Below are 14,682 nucleotides of genomic sequence, written 5' to 3' on the forward strand. Positions count from 1 at the left end.
CTCCCCTTTTCCAAGCTGAAGAGCCCCAACCTTTTTAGTCTTTCCTCATCTTGGTCATTCTTCTTTGAACCTTTTCTAATACTGCAATATCTTGAGATAAGGAGACTAGAAATGAACACAGTGAGGTTGCACCACTGAGTGATGCAGAGGAATTCTAACATTCTTAGTCTTGTTTACCATCCCTTTTCTAATAATTCTTAGCATCTTATTTGCCTTCTTGGCTGCCGCCGCACATTGGGCAGAAGGTTTCATTGAATTGTCTACAATGACACACCCAGATTTTTTTCTTGAGTGCTAACCCCCAAGGTGGACCCTAGCATCTGGTAACTATGATTTGGATTATTCTTTCCAATGTGCATCACTTTGCATTTGTCCACATTAAATTTAATCAGCCATTTGGACACTCAATCTTCCAATTTCCTAAAGGCCTTCATGCAGTTTTACACAGTCTGCATGTATTTTAACGACTTTGAACAGTTTAGTGTCATCTGCAAATTTAACCACCTCACTCATTATTCCAATTTTCAGATAATTTATAAATAAGTTAAAATAGCACTGGTCCCAGTACAGATCCCTGCGGCACACCACTATTTACCCTCAATTGAGAAAAATGGCCATTTAGCTCTACCCTTTGTTTTCTGTCCGATAACCAATTCTTATTCCACAACATTGCCTCCTATCCCCACGACTCTTTAATTTTCTCAGGATCCTCTCTTGTAAGGAACTTTGGCCTAGATTCACTAAACCTCCAAACCGTGCACGATCCATTTCCGTTTGCATGATGGCCGACAAATTCAGTAAAGGCTTGCATGCAAATGGGGATGATCGTTAACATGCCCCCTACCCACGGCCAGAGCGATCCCCGCTCATGAGAACACCCTGACAGTAGTGATAGGAGAAGCAGCCTCCTGTCACTGCTGTCAGGGCTCAGCACAGATCTCTCTTGCCTGCTCCAGGACTCTCCTTCTCTCTGCCAACTTTCCCTGCAGTGCAAGCCCGTGGTTTTAAAGCGGGCCTGCACTGCAGAGAACGGCGGCAGAGAGGAGAGTCCGGCGAGCAGGGAAGAGAGATCGGGCACCGGCATGACACACCGCTCCTGCCCGACACCCCCCGCAGGCCCCGATCTCTCCTGCCTGCTCCCGGACTCTCCTACTCTCTACTGCCATTCCCTGCAAAGCAAGCCCGTGGTTTTAAAGCGGGCCTGCACTGTGGAGAATGGCGGCAGAGAGCAGGAGAGTCCAGCGAGTAGGGAAGAGAGATTGGGTATTGGCACGACACACCAGCCTTGCCCGACACCCCCCCGCAGGCCCCAATCTCTCCTGCCTGCTCCCGGACTCTCCTGCTCTCTACCGCCGTTCCCTGCAGTGCAAGCCCATGGTTTTAAAGCAGGCCTGCACTGCGAAGAACGGCGGCAGACAGCAGGAAAGTCAGGGAGCAGGCACGAGAGATCTGCCTGACACCCCCCCAGGCCCCGATCTCTCGCCCCCCTCCTGGCACGGCCCATCCACCCGTGGCACCAAAAAGTTGGGAGCAGAAGGGGTGCCTGGACCCTCCTGCTCCTACGTCAATCTTCAGGAGCAGGAGTAAAGTCTTCCTGCTTCTGCTCCCTGGGCTGCCACTGCGCAATAGCAGCCTTAGGCCCCACCATGGCGCATCATCTGATGCACGGGGAGGGGCCTAAGGCACTGATTGGCTGAGGTGCCTCAGCCAATCAGTGCTTAAGGCCACTATTGCGCAGCGGCAGCCTGGGGAGCAGGAGCAGGAAGACTTTACTCCTGCTCTCGAAGATCGGCGTAGGAGCAGGAGGGTCCGGACACCCCTCCTGCTCCCGAAGATGGCACTCATTGTTGGTGTAGGAACAGGAGGGTCTGGGCACCCCTCCTGCTGCTGAAAATGGCTCTCCTTGTCGGAAGGAGCAGGAGGGATCGGGCACCCCTCCTGCTCCCAACTATTCAAAGGTACAGGGGTAGGCCAGGCTTTACTGCCTGGGCCGACCAGGGGTGGGCCGGGGGGGGGGGGTGGGAGGCCTATGAGCAGGAGGGACTGAGCACCCCTCCTGCTCCCAACTTTTTGGTGCGGTGGGTGGGTGGGTCGCGGGGAGGGAGGGATGGAGGGTGAGGACCATGCCGGTCGGGGGTCATGTTTGTGGGATGCTTTTATTTGTGGGGGTACTTTTGACAGGCCTGCCTGTCTTTTTTTTTAATTCATTTTTTTTTAGGGGGCATATATTTTGCGTGTATAACACATGCAAAATATCTGTGCCATGGAAAAAAATGAATAAAAAAAGACAGGCGGGCCTGTCAAAGAATCTGCAGACCTGTCGGTAATTCAGTTACCGATAGGTCTTCAGCAGTCGGGTTTGTCAGTAGTAAAACCCAACTCAAAATAGCCAAGCAATTTTTAGTGAATCAATTGCTTGGCTATTTTGCATGGGGTTTTACTAATTTGCATGGAAGGATTGGGATTGGATCGCTATAGGCCTTAGTGAATAGTACAGGAGGGAAATTTGGTCGCAAAGAGCTCGCAAACTGATCGGTTTGTTTAGTGAATCCTGGCCTTTATCAAAAGCTTTCTGGAAATCTAGATAGACTACATCAACTGGCTCGTCTTTATCTACATGTTTATTCACACCTTCGAAGAAGTCACGCAAATTGTACACCATATAAGAAGCCAATCTATTTCAACAGAAGTGAAGCTGTAGAACTAAAGGACATGATGTGAAACTTGAAAGAGAAAGGTTCAGAAAGTCAGGAAATTTTTCATAAATAGGGTTAAAGAAGCCCAGCATGCCCTTTGGAAAGCAGAAGATATGAAACAGTAGTAATGAAATTTGCAGATTATACAAAGTCCCAGAATCATGGAGGTAATGTCATAATCCTGCAGTTAGAACCCTAAATAGGAGTGCTACGATTGCTTTCAAGCATGGGGCTAACCTGCATGGAATGGCAATGATGGATTGTGCTTATATGTGTGACTGATAGAAGAAGAAATTGTAAGGCTGGGTGGACGGATGAAAGGGGAGATAGTGTTGAGTTGCATTTGAAAATTTAATATGCACATCCACCAAGAGATTCTCTACCAGGCAGAATAGATGGACTACGCTAAAAACCTCTACTGCCATCTAGTAAAACCCAGTGTACATTTCATGTTGACCTTAAGGTGTTTTAAATATAAGTTCTATGAATGCAAAAATCATTTCTGGATTTAAAAAATGGTAAAGAAATAATGATGATAATTACTACAAATCTACAAACACATTTTCTATTTTGGGAATTTTTGAGTGACATCTATTATAGAATTTTGAATAAACGATATTTGCAATTTGCTGTATAAAGAGGGTTGGTTAAATATTAAAAGAAAAATGCATTTAGCTTTTTTTAAGTAAAGTTTTTTCTCTATGTGTATGCGAGGGCTCTAGGTCATAAATCTGACATTTTCTAGGTTTATTTCTCTATTACTAGCTTCCTTTTTCTTTCAAAAATGATTTTTTTAATTTCTTAATTATAATTTTTTATACCCTTTTCAGGTCTATTTATTAATGTTTTGATTCAAAATAGTATTTTTTTTTTTTTGAAAGGAGTAAATCCAGTATATTAGCGTACCATAAATTTGGCTTTCATAGAAGAAATAACCATTGTAATTATTTAATACATTAGAAGACCAGAAGCAAATTGCAAACCATATCCTTAATCAGAAGGTCTCAGTTGTTTTCCTGCAAGTAATATGATATCTAGTACGTCCTCCGGGTTGTGTAGTCAAGTACCATGCTGGCAGCTCCCAAGAGGGCAGGCTCAGATAAATCAGAGGTAACCACCTCGACAGTCTGGATAGAGCTCAACGATCGCTGCTGGATCACATCCTTTACAATGCTAACATATTGACTAGCCAGGACACCAGAGAGAATCACCAAAGAGGGATTTATGGTGTGCAGGATATTCACAATACCAATGCCAAGTGCTGTCCCTGCTACATAAAGAAAAAAAAGGCATTAAAATCCAGCATATTTATTAGGGAAAGTGTACAGAGATATCTGCATCACAGGGCTTTTAATTATAGCTGTTCCTTTCACAGCTCTCAAAAAAAGCCTCACAATACAGTTAACATAAGCCAATATTTATGAAACTGATGCAATTATGGTGCCTGTGTTAAATTTGTTTACTCCCATAAACCAAGATTAATGGGAAAAAGAAAAGGTTTTACTATGACAATATTATTTATTACTAAGGCTTCATCAATAAACACTGATAGAATGCCCTTAATGCAAAAATAATTATTGGATAAACCAGGAAAAACACTACTCCTATTACTTTTTTATCCCTGCCTGGCTTGTCCTGTAGTTTTAAAGCTCTGACAGCTCCTAAATAACACAAAAACAAATGAAATAGAACATGTGGAATGGAAATGATCAATAAACACTTAGGCCTCCTTTTATGAAACTGTGATAGCAGTTTCTAGCGCGGGGGAGCTGTGCTGAATGGCCTGCACTACTCCCAACGCTCATAGAGTTCCTATGAGCGTCGGGAGCAGCGCGGCTCTCTGTGCTACAAACTGCTATTGCAGTTTCATAAAAGAGGGGGCTAGTTTTTTGTACTCTCTGTGTATGTGACTGGAAAATAAAACCTAAATATCACAGTCGTGTTTCTTTTGCATTCTGTCTGTGGCATTTAAACATACATCTGACTATTTAATGTTAGCTGATTTCTGGATATCAACACTGAATATTAGGATATGATTCTGGATTACAGCAATATTCAGCTTCATTACTTGGATACAAATCTGGACAATTTAGGATAACTTTTTTCCCATCCTAAATGATCTAAATAGTTATTAAAATACTGATGATAAATATCTCTGGATAAATCCTAGTTCCTCCCCCCACATAGTAGATGAAAGTGGTTCCAGTCAGCAGGACTTATCCAGGAAGCAGATGCCAATACCTATGTAAAATCCTTTTAAATATGCTTTCACCTAAGAACAGAAGGCGAAGCCCTGCTTATTACTAAAACTAAAATAAGAATAGCCATACTGGGTATGGTCCATCTAACCCAGTATCCTGTTTTCACAATGGTCACAAGTACAGTACCTGGCAAAAACCCAAATAGTAGCAACATTTTATTCTACCAATCCCAGGGCAAGCATTAGCTTCCCCTATGTCTGTCTCAATAACAGACTATTTAATTTTAATTTAATTTAATTCTTATATACCGCTAATAACCGTGAGGTTTCTAAGCGGTTTACAAAAATGATGCATTAAAAAGATACAATAGATAAAAATAAATAAGACAGGTACTTGGAAATTTCCCTAACTGGCCCAAAGGCTCACAATCTAACTTTCCTTAGCAAAGCAGCATATGAATCCAGAGACTAGTGGGTATAGCTCACATTGACCAGCAGGTGGAGATAGAGACACTGATTAACAGTTGGCCTTAAAGCCTGGTGTTCTTCCTGTTGATTCAGTTTTGCTCTATCTCCCAGCAGGGGTGGAGCTATCTCTCTAGCTCCTGGATTCTCGGGTGCATTGGTGTTCTTGTCTACTCCTCTGTTGAGACTAGCTCTCTTCAGCAGGATAGGGGTGCCTGGCTAGCTGGTGCCGGCTTTGGGAGTTATACCTGGGCCCTCCCAGGTCCCTTCTCCACCCTCCCCTCCGATGGATTGAGGGGTTTCCGTGAGCCTCTCTGGTGGTGGTTTCTTCATTCCAGTTTGAAAAAAAAACAAAAAAAAACCACTTCTTTCTTCCTGCTTTTGCTGGGCTGTGCCGTTTGAGTCGGCGTGCAGTACACTTACCAGCTTTATCCTTGCTGCATGTGGGAAGCTCGGCGGTGTGGTGAGTTGTTTTCACTTTAGTTTTGCGGGGTTGGTGCGCGAATGCCGGTTTGTTGAGGGCGGCGGCGGCAGCTTCTCTGTCTGCATTGAAAAAAAAAAAAAAAAGTTTTTCTGCCGGAGCGGGGGATGGCGGCGGCTAGTCAGCGGTGTTTGCGCTGTGGGAAGCGCACAACACTGGTGGGTTTGTGCTCAGGCGGATGTGTAGATGCACCGGCTGAGGAAGCTTTTTTGCAAGCCTGTAACGTCGCCATTTCCCGGGTCCGGGAGGAGCGCGCTTTGTCCCCTGCCCTCGAGGTCGACTCGGTCGGGCTGCAGGGCTCTCCCGCGGCTGAGGGAAGTTCGGCAGCGATCGGGGACTCGGATGCGTTAGCACTAGCACCAGAGGCTCCGCTCTCAGGCTCTAACCATGTTGGTTCCATGGCTGTTGGACTGGGCTCGTTCTTTCCGGAGTTCATTATGCTCATGCACAAAGCCTTCATGTTACAAAGTGGTCAGCCGGCTCAGCCGGTTCCGGTGAATTTGCCGGTCCTTCCGGTACCTTCCACCTCGGGTTTTCAGAGGATGGCTGGTGCGACCGGGGGTGAAATTTTTTCTCCGGTTGGAGCTCCAGTAATTAAGAAGCGCAGGCTGGCGTCAGCGGATGAAGGTGATCTTAGTATAGTTCCCCCTTCTTCTCTTCCTGAGTCTTTAGAGGAAGGGGAAGTTTTGGATTGGGAAGCGGAGGATCCTCCAGGTAGGGATGTGGATGATCCTTCCGCTCTCCGCCTTTTTCATAGAGAAGAGCTCTCGTCCTTAATTTCCAAAGCTTTGCAGAGTTTAAACATATCACAGGAAGACGCGAGGGCGTCAGGAAATCCCCTGATGGCGGGGACTCGTAGGCCGACTAAGGCCTTTCCGGTACATGAGGCCATGCAGGAGCTTATTTCGGCACAGTGGGATACGCCGGACGCCAGTTTGAGAGTGGCAAAAGCCATGCGGCTCTTGTATCCAGTTGACCCGGCCGAACTGGAAAGGTTTAATTTGCCCAGGGTTGATGCTTTGGTGGCGGCAGTTACCAAAAGGACTACTTTGCCGGTTGATGGGGGTGTTACGCTGAAGGATGCCCAGGATAGGAAGATTGAATCTTCTCTGAAAATGTCTTTTGAAGTGGCTGCGATTACCTTACAAGCAGCAATTTGTAGCTCTTACGCAGCACGAGCATGTCTCCAGTGGTCTCAAGTGATGACGGATAATTTGTTAGAGGCCGGGGGTTCTGTCCCTTCGGAACTGGCTGATATGGAGTCAGGTTTGGCTTATTTGGCGGATTCCTTATATGATATCATTCGCGCTTCCGCAAAGCAGATGTCACTTTCGGTGGTTTCTCGCAGGTCTTTATGGCTCCGTCATTGGGCAGCGGATGCAGCGTCTAAGCTGCGGCTGGTGAAACTCCCTTTTAAAGGGGGTTTTTTGTTTGGAGAGGATTTGGATAAATTAGTGAAGGATTTTGGTGATACCAAAACTCAGCAGTTACCGGAAGATAGGCCTAGGCTCCCTTTGAAATCCTCGGCATCCAGGCCACGTTTCAGGGATATTAGGAGATACGGTTCTGGTAAACCTTTCTTCAGATCCGCTTCGGGTTCTGGCTCTTCTTCGAGACCTAGGTTTCAGCAGAAGCGTTCCTTTCGTACGACGAAGCCTCCTTCAGCTCAACCTGCCCATGCCCCAGCGAGTCGCACTCCCCAATGTCTTGGCCCCCTCCGCCTTTCCCTTAGGAGGTCGGCTTTCGGCCTTTTTGGCGGAGTGGGCCAAGATTACGTCGGATCAATGGGTGTTGGGAATTATTCAAGACGGCTACAAGTTAGAGTTCGCCTCTCCCGTCGCCGATTCCTTCTTGGTATCCCCGTGCTATGGGGCGGCCAAGGGAGACGCGGTCCGCTTAACTCTTCAGGTGCTCCTGGATCTGGGGGCGGTGGTGCCAGTGCCACCGGAAGAGGTGGGCCTCGGTATTTATTCCCTTTACTTCATTGTGCCCAAAAAGGGGGGGTCGTTCAGGCCGGTGCTGGATCTCAAAGGGGTCAACAAGTTTCTCAGTGTTCGTCATTTCCGCATGGAGACGGTTCGCTCTGTCATTGCGGCAGTAAGGCCAGGAGAGTTTCTCACGTCCCTCGATCTCAAAGAGGCGTACCTCCATATTCCGATCTGGCCTCCGCATCAACGGTTTCTGCGGTTTGCGATCCTCGGCCAGCATTTTCAATTTCGGGCAATGCCCTTTGGCCTGGCGACGGCTCCTCGTACCTTTTCAAAAGTAATGGTGGTGGTGGCAGCTTTTCTGCGCCAGGAAGGAATCCGAGTACACCCTTACTTAGACGACTGGTTGGTCCGTGCTTCTTCCATACAGGAAAGTTTGTCGGTGACTCAAAGAGTAATCTCTCTCCTTCAGTCGTTGGGGTGGATCATAAATTTTCCCAAGAGTTCTCTGTCCCCGTCCCAGTCTTTGGTGCATCTGGGGGTCAGATTCGACACTTGTCTGGGGAAGGTGTTTCTACCACGAGATCGGGGAGAGAAATTGCAGTCTCAGATTTGGTGTCTTCTAGAGGCACCCAGACCTCGAATTTGGGATTATGCACAGGTTCTGGGCTCGATGGTGGCGACTCTAGAGGTGGTTCCCTGGGCTCGGTTCCACATGAGACCTTTACAGAAGTCGCTTCTTTCTCGATGGTCCCCGGCGTCTCTGGACTACAATCGGCGTCTCCAGTGGAGTCCTCAGGCGGCTCGCAGCATGCTCTGGTGGCTACGCGAGTTTCATCTTTTCCGGGGAATGCCGCTAGCGACGCCGGAATGGGTCGTGATCACGACGGATGCCAGTCTGCTAGGCTGGGGGGCTCAGTGCCGGCAAGCTTCAGCACAGGGAGTGTGGTCCTCGGAGGAGGCCCAATGTTCAATCAATTTACTAGAGCTGAGAGCTATCAGGCGAGCGCTTCGGGCTTTTCAGTCCCTCATTCAGGACCGTCCGACCAGGGTCTTTTCGGACAATATCGCGGCGGTGGCATATATAAATCGTCAGGGGGGTACCCGGAGTCCTCGGTTAGCCGAAGAAGCAATGCTGCTATTTCGGTGGGCGGAAGTTCATGTTCCGCTTCTGTCGGCAGCTCACATTGCGGGTCACGAAAATGTTCAAGCGGACTTTCTCAGCAGAAATCTACTCGATCCAGGCGAATGGGAGCTGTCTCCTCGGGCGTTCGATCTGCTGGTCCGTCGGTGGGGGCTTCCAGCGATAGACCTCATGGACCTCGCCCCGCAATGCAAAGCTACCTCGGTTCTTCAGCAGACGCAAAGAGAGGGGCTCGGAGGGGGTGGACGCATTAGCTCTCCCGTGGCCTCCGAATTCTCTTCTGTATGTTTTTCCTCCCTGGCCGATGATAGGTCGAGTGTTGCATCGCATCTCGCTCTTTCAGGGAAGAGTGATCCTGGTGGCTCCGGATTGGCCGCGTCGGCCATGGTACGCGGATCTAATTCAACTCTCAGCAGGCGAGAGGTTAACGTTCCGGGTGACTCCGGACTTACTGACGCAGGGTCCAGTCTCTATAGAAAATCCGGCCCAATTTGGTCTTACAATTTGGTCTTCCAATTAAAACTTCTGAATCTCTATTAGGAACTATCTCTATTAAATCTATTCCACTTCCCATGGAAAGTAAAATTAAACTGTTAGGTGTTATTATTGATAGAGATCTTACCTACCATGATCATATCAGTTCAATCGTTAAAGTCTGCTTCTTCAAAATGCGCATTATTCGATCCCTACTTTCTGTCCTGGACACTGACTCTATTACTGTATTGACTCATTCTTTAGTAATCTCCCACCTAGATTATTGTAACTCCCTTCTCAATGGCCTACCCCAAAAAGAATTACGTCGCCTTCAATTATTACAAAATACTGCAATAAAACTTATTTATAAAAAAGGCCGATTTGACCATGTTACTCCACTCTTAAAAGAAGCTCACTGGCTCCCTATCACTCACCGTATCACCTATAAAATCATTTTACTCTGCTTTAAAATCAAACAATCTCATCAACCTTCATTCCTTGATAAACTCCTGATACCTCAATGCTCCTCCCGCACTCTAAGATCCTCTGATCAAAAACTTCTTTTCATCCCCCCTCTAAAAGATTTCTATTATACTCGTAAAACAAATTTTGCTGTAACTGCCCCTACATTATGGAACTCCTTGCCTCAATACCTCCGCGACGAACAACAACTTGTTAAATTTAAATCTTGTCTAAAGACTTTTTTATTTCATGACGCTTTTAACCTAACCTAGATTTTCTACTATCTATCTTCTCTCTCTTCTCTTTTATTTCTATTTTCTCTCCTCTTGCAAGCAATTACTACTACAATATGCCCTCACCTTCACGTTTTTTCCCTACCCACTCTTCCCTTTTCTTCTTATTAAATGTAACTTTTCCCCTCCTCCCTTACTATCCTCACAGTCAAGTCTGTCTGGGTTTTTGTCATTTATGTCCCACTTAAATATTTTATACATTTTTCCCTTTTTACTCCCTCTTTTAAATTATATTGTTAACCGGCCAGATATTTGTTTTATGGTCGGGATATTAAAAACTAATAAACTTGGAAACTTGGAAACTTACGGCCTGGCTATTGAACGGTCGCGTCTGAGAAAGCGGGGCTATTCGGAACAGGTAATTTCCACTCTGCTTCAAGCTAAGAAGCTTTCTACTTCTGCCTCCTATGCTAGAGTCTGGAAAATTTTTGAGTCATGGTGCGGAAAGCAGGGTATTGCGCCCTTTCGGGCATCTCTATCGGCAATTCTGTCGTTTCTACAGGAGGGCGTATCTAAAGGGTTAGCCTATAACTCTCTGAGGGTTCAGGTAGCGGCCATTGCCTGTTACAGGGGCCGGGTGTCTCGCTCGAAGCTCGCATCGCAGCCTGACGTGGTGCGATTTCTCAAGGGGGTTCACCATATCCGGCCGCCGATGAAGCGTACATGTCCGACTTGGAATCTTAAACTTGTCCTTGGGAGATTGCAGGCGGCTCCTTTTGAACCGCTGGCTGCGGCGACTTTGAAAGATGTCACGTTGAAAACAGTGTTTTTGGTGGCGTTGGCGTCAGCAAGAAGGGTGTCGGAACTGCAGGCGCTTTCTTGCAGGGAACCTTTTTTGCGTATTTCGGATGCGGGAGTGTCGGTGCGGACAGTGCCGTCCTTCCTTCCTAAGGTGATTTCTTCGTTCCATTTGAACCAGAGTTTATTCCTTCTGTCCTTTCGGAAGGAGGATTGGGGAAGACGGTTCTCGTCTTTGCGTTTACTGGATGTTCGCAGGATAGTTTTACATTATTTGGGGGTGACCAACGACTTTCGTCGCTCGGATCACCTGTTTGTGTTATTCGCGGGTAAAAATAAGGGGATGGCTGCGTCCAAAGCTTCCATTGCTCGTTGGGTCAAACAGACTATTGCGTCGGCTTATTTGTTGTCAGGGAAACAAGTACCGGAGCAACTTCAGGCTCATTCAACTAGAGCCCTGGCCACGTCTTGGGCGGAGTCCGGTGGTCTCGCTCTAGAAGAAATTTGCCGGGCGGCTACGTGGTCGTCTGGAAATACCTTTTCGAAACATTACCGTTTGGATGTGGCTGCCCGTGCGGAGGCTAGGTTTGGCGCATCGGTGATTGCGGAGGCAGCATTGGCTTCCCACCCAGTTTGAATTTGCTTTGCTACATCCCACTAGTCTCTGGATTCATATGCTGCTTTGCTAAGGAAGGTAAAATTAGGTTCTTACCTGATAATTTTCTTTCCTTTAGAAGCAGCAGATGAATCCAGAGCCCCACCCCAGTGGCTTTTCTGTCGGTGTGTTCGTTCGCATATTTCAGTTGGGGTATTGTTGGTAATTGTATTTTTGCATTTCTAAATTACACATGGATTACTGGAATGAAGTTTTGAAGGTGCTCATTCTCCTGTCTTGGGATGCTTAGGCAATGTGCATAACTGAATCAACAGGAAGAACACCAGGCTTTAAGGCCAACTGTTAATCAGTGTCTCTATCTCCACCTGCTGGTCGATGTGAGCTATACCCACTAGTCTCTGGATTCATCTGCTGCTTCTAAAGGAAAGAAAATTATCAGGTAAGAACCTAATTTTACCAAAGTACCTGAAGAAACAATTAATGAAAAGTAAAGATAAAAATATAAAGAGAGGGGTAGAGATAGAGATAAATATGAATATTCCAACAAGTAATGTATAAATAACTATTTTACATCTTACAATTGAAAATATTCTAACATCAGTGAAATATCATGATACAATTATGAAGAAGGAATTTTTAGCAGACAGGGAATGTGGATACCTAGTGTGAGGAAGAAATTCAGGATAAGGTGCTGAAGTTATGTTCGTGGGAGAGTGTCTGGCTAGAAGAAGAATTTCTTAAACAAAGTGGTCTTTAGTTCTTTCCGGAAGATGCTATAGGTCAACCTAGCGGTATCGATGAGATAGCCTAGCCATGATTGCTGTCTACCAGCTTGAAACTTGAAATTTCTGTCTAGGAAGGTTCGATATCTGCAGCCAACGATTTTCGGGTATGCAAACAGGTTGTTGTTTCTGGTAGATCTAATGGGTGAATAGAATTCAAAATGAGGTAGGAGGTAATTAGGGGCCATTCCCCAGATTAATTTATAGCAAAAGCAGGAGAACTTGAATAGAATTCTTTCTTCGATTGGTAACCAGTGTAGCCGTTTGTAAAAGGGACTAACATGATCCCTTTTCTTTAGTCCGAATATTAAGCGGACGGCCGTGTTTTGAATTATTCGCAGTTTTCTTACGGTTTTTTTAGGTATCCCCAAGTAGATGATGTTACAATAGTCCAGGGTGGATAGAATCAGCGACTGAACCAGTAATCTGAAGGATAGAGGGTTGAAATATTTTTTTATGGTTTTCAGTTTCCAAAGAGTGGAGAAGCAGTTTTTGTCACCGAGTTTATGTGATCGGTCATAGTTAATTTGGTATCAAGAGTGACTCCTAATATTCTTATAGTTTTTAATATTGGGTGGTCGTGACCATTTATTTGTATTGTTGTTGTGGTGATTTTTTCCTTTGGGCTAGCCAGGAAAATTTTTGTTTTTTCAGAGTTTAGTTTCAATTTAAAGTTTGTGGTCCATTGTTCAATTTCCGTCATAATGAAGGAGATGTGCTTGGATGTGGCATTCGTCACATTTGTTATTGGAATTAATATAAAGATGTCATCTGCATAAATGTAATATATTAGATTTAACTTTTGCAGTAGGTGACCTAGGGAGGAGATATATATGTTGAACAAGGTGGGAGATAGCGGGGGAGCCTTGAGGGACTCCCGAGGGACTTTTCCAGGATTCTCAGTAATTTCCATCGTTAACCGCTTGATATGATCGTTTAGTTAAAAAGCCTTGGAACCAGGTCCACACACTTCCTGATATTCCCATTGCATCTAGACACGTGAGCATTATTTCATGATCCACTAGATCAAAAGCACTACTAAAGTCTAATTGTAAGATCAGGGCGCTGGTGCCATGACTGAAGAGATTGTATAGGTGATTAAGGAGAGAGCCAAGGACTGTCTCAGTGCTGAATCCTTTTCTAAAACCTGATTGATGGTCATTTAAGAGATTGAATTTTTCTAAGTGATTTACAAGTTCCAGGTTGACCAATCCTTCTAACATTTTGGTGAAGAAGGGGGTGCTCGCAATGGGCCTGTAATTGGACATCAAAGTGAGTGAGGTCTTCTGGTCTTTGGGGATGGGTGTGATTAGAATGTGACCCATATTTTCCTGATAAATTCCAGTTGTAAGTATGGATGTTGCCCAATTAAAAAGATCCCTTTTGAATTCGGGAACTGCAACTTGCATGATCTGGGATGGGCATTCATCTAGAAGACAATTTGATTTGGCGTATTTATTGAATAATGTGAGGAAGTTAGACCAATCAGGGTGTTTGAATTCATTCCAGTACATATCGACATTGGGCTCTCTTTCCTGTGGAATGAACTGGAAAACGAAGTTGGGTGAAGGTGAAGATATTGAGGCTCTTAAATCAATGATTTTTTTGCTAAAGTGGTCAGTGAGGATGTTGACCGTTGGTATCCATTCATTTTGGATTTTTAGGATCTGTGTAGTGTCTGTTAATTTGTTTAGAGACTTTTCCAAACTTTTTTTTAAACCTATATGCATTAAATGCTGTTCCAGTTCAATAGGTGAGACATTCTACACCAGGGGTGTCAAAGTCCTTTCTCAAGGGCTGCAATCCAGTCGGGTTTTCAGGATTTCCCCAATGAATATGCATGAGATCTATTAGCATACAATGAAAGCAGCGCATGCAAATAAATCTCTTGCATATTGTCACAAACCCGAGCCCAATGCAGGCCTTGTGCCAGTTAAACCCCGGAGAAAACATCCCCTGAAACTGGTCCGGGCTAATCACTGTGTCCCTGATAGGCAGGAACAAGACCAGGAAGCACAGGCTGTGTTCAGACCTGCTGCACAACACAGCCTGGTGAAAACTGGCAGGGCCCCTTTAAATCCTCCATTTTGTGAGAAGCTGGCTAAACAGGGCAGAAGGCAGCCTCAGCTGAAGGAAGTTCAGCCCCTGAGTAGGGCTGGGCGTGGTACAGCAGCTTTGCACCATTTGGAGAGCTGGCTGACCAGGAGGAAGGGAGACAGAGGAGAAGCTCTCAGGTGGAAGGAGCCTCCAAGTCCCCCAGAGCCAAAGGATATTGAAATGCTGGACTCTGAACCAGAAGGAACAACCCTGGTAAACCCAGATTATGAAGCAATGGATTGCAGTGCTTTACCAGAGGTGGGATTGATTGAAGAAATGAATATTAATTAGTTTGAGTTGCTTTCT

The 14,682-nt window shown here is 45.7% G+C and overlaps 1 protein-coding gene across 1 annotated transcript in view; it reads right to left on the reverse strand.

Annotated features, from left to right (window-relative positions):
* Window positions 1–2,603: 2,603 nt before the first annotated feature.
* GNE (glucosamine (UDP-N-acetyl)-2-epimerase/N-acetylmannosamine kinase) overlaps window positions 2,604–14,682 on the reverse strand; it is a 547,927-nt gene continuing 535,848 nt past the window's right edge. Inside the window, 1 exon segment of the mRNA XM_033917983.1 lies at window positions 2,604–3,966. Within this exon segment, the coding sequence (XP_033773874.1) occupies window positions 3,731–3,966 (236 nt within the window). The 3' untranslated portion in view covers window positions 2,604–3,730.

Source organism: Geotrypetes seraphini, chromosome 1, assembly GCF_902459505.1.
Source record: "Geotrypetes seraphini chromosome 1, aGeoSer1.1, whole genome shotgun sequence".
Taxonomy (NCBI): domain Eukaryota; kingdom Metazoa; phylum Chordata; class Amphibia; order Gymnophiona; family Dermophiidae; genus Geotrypetes; species Geotrypetes seraphini.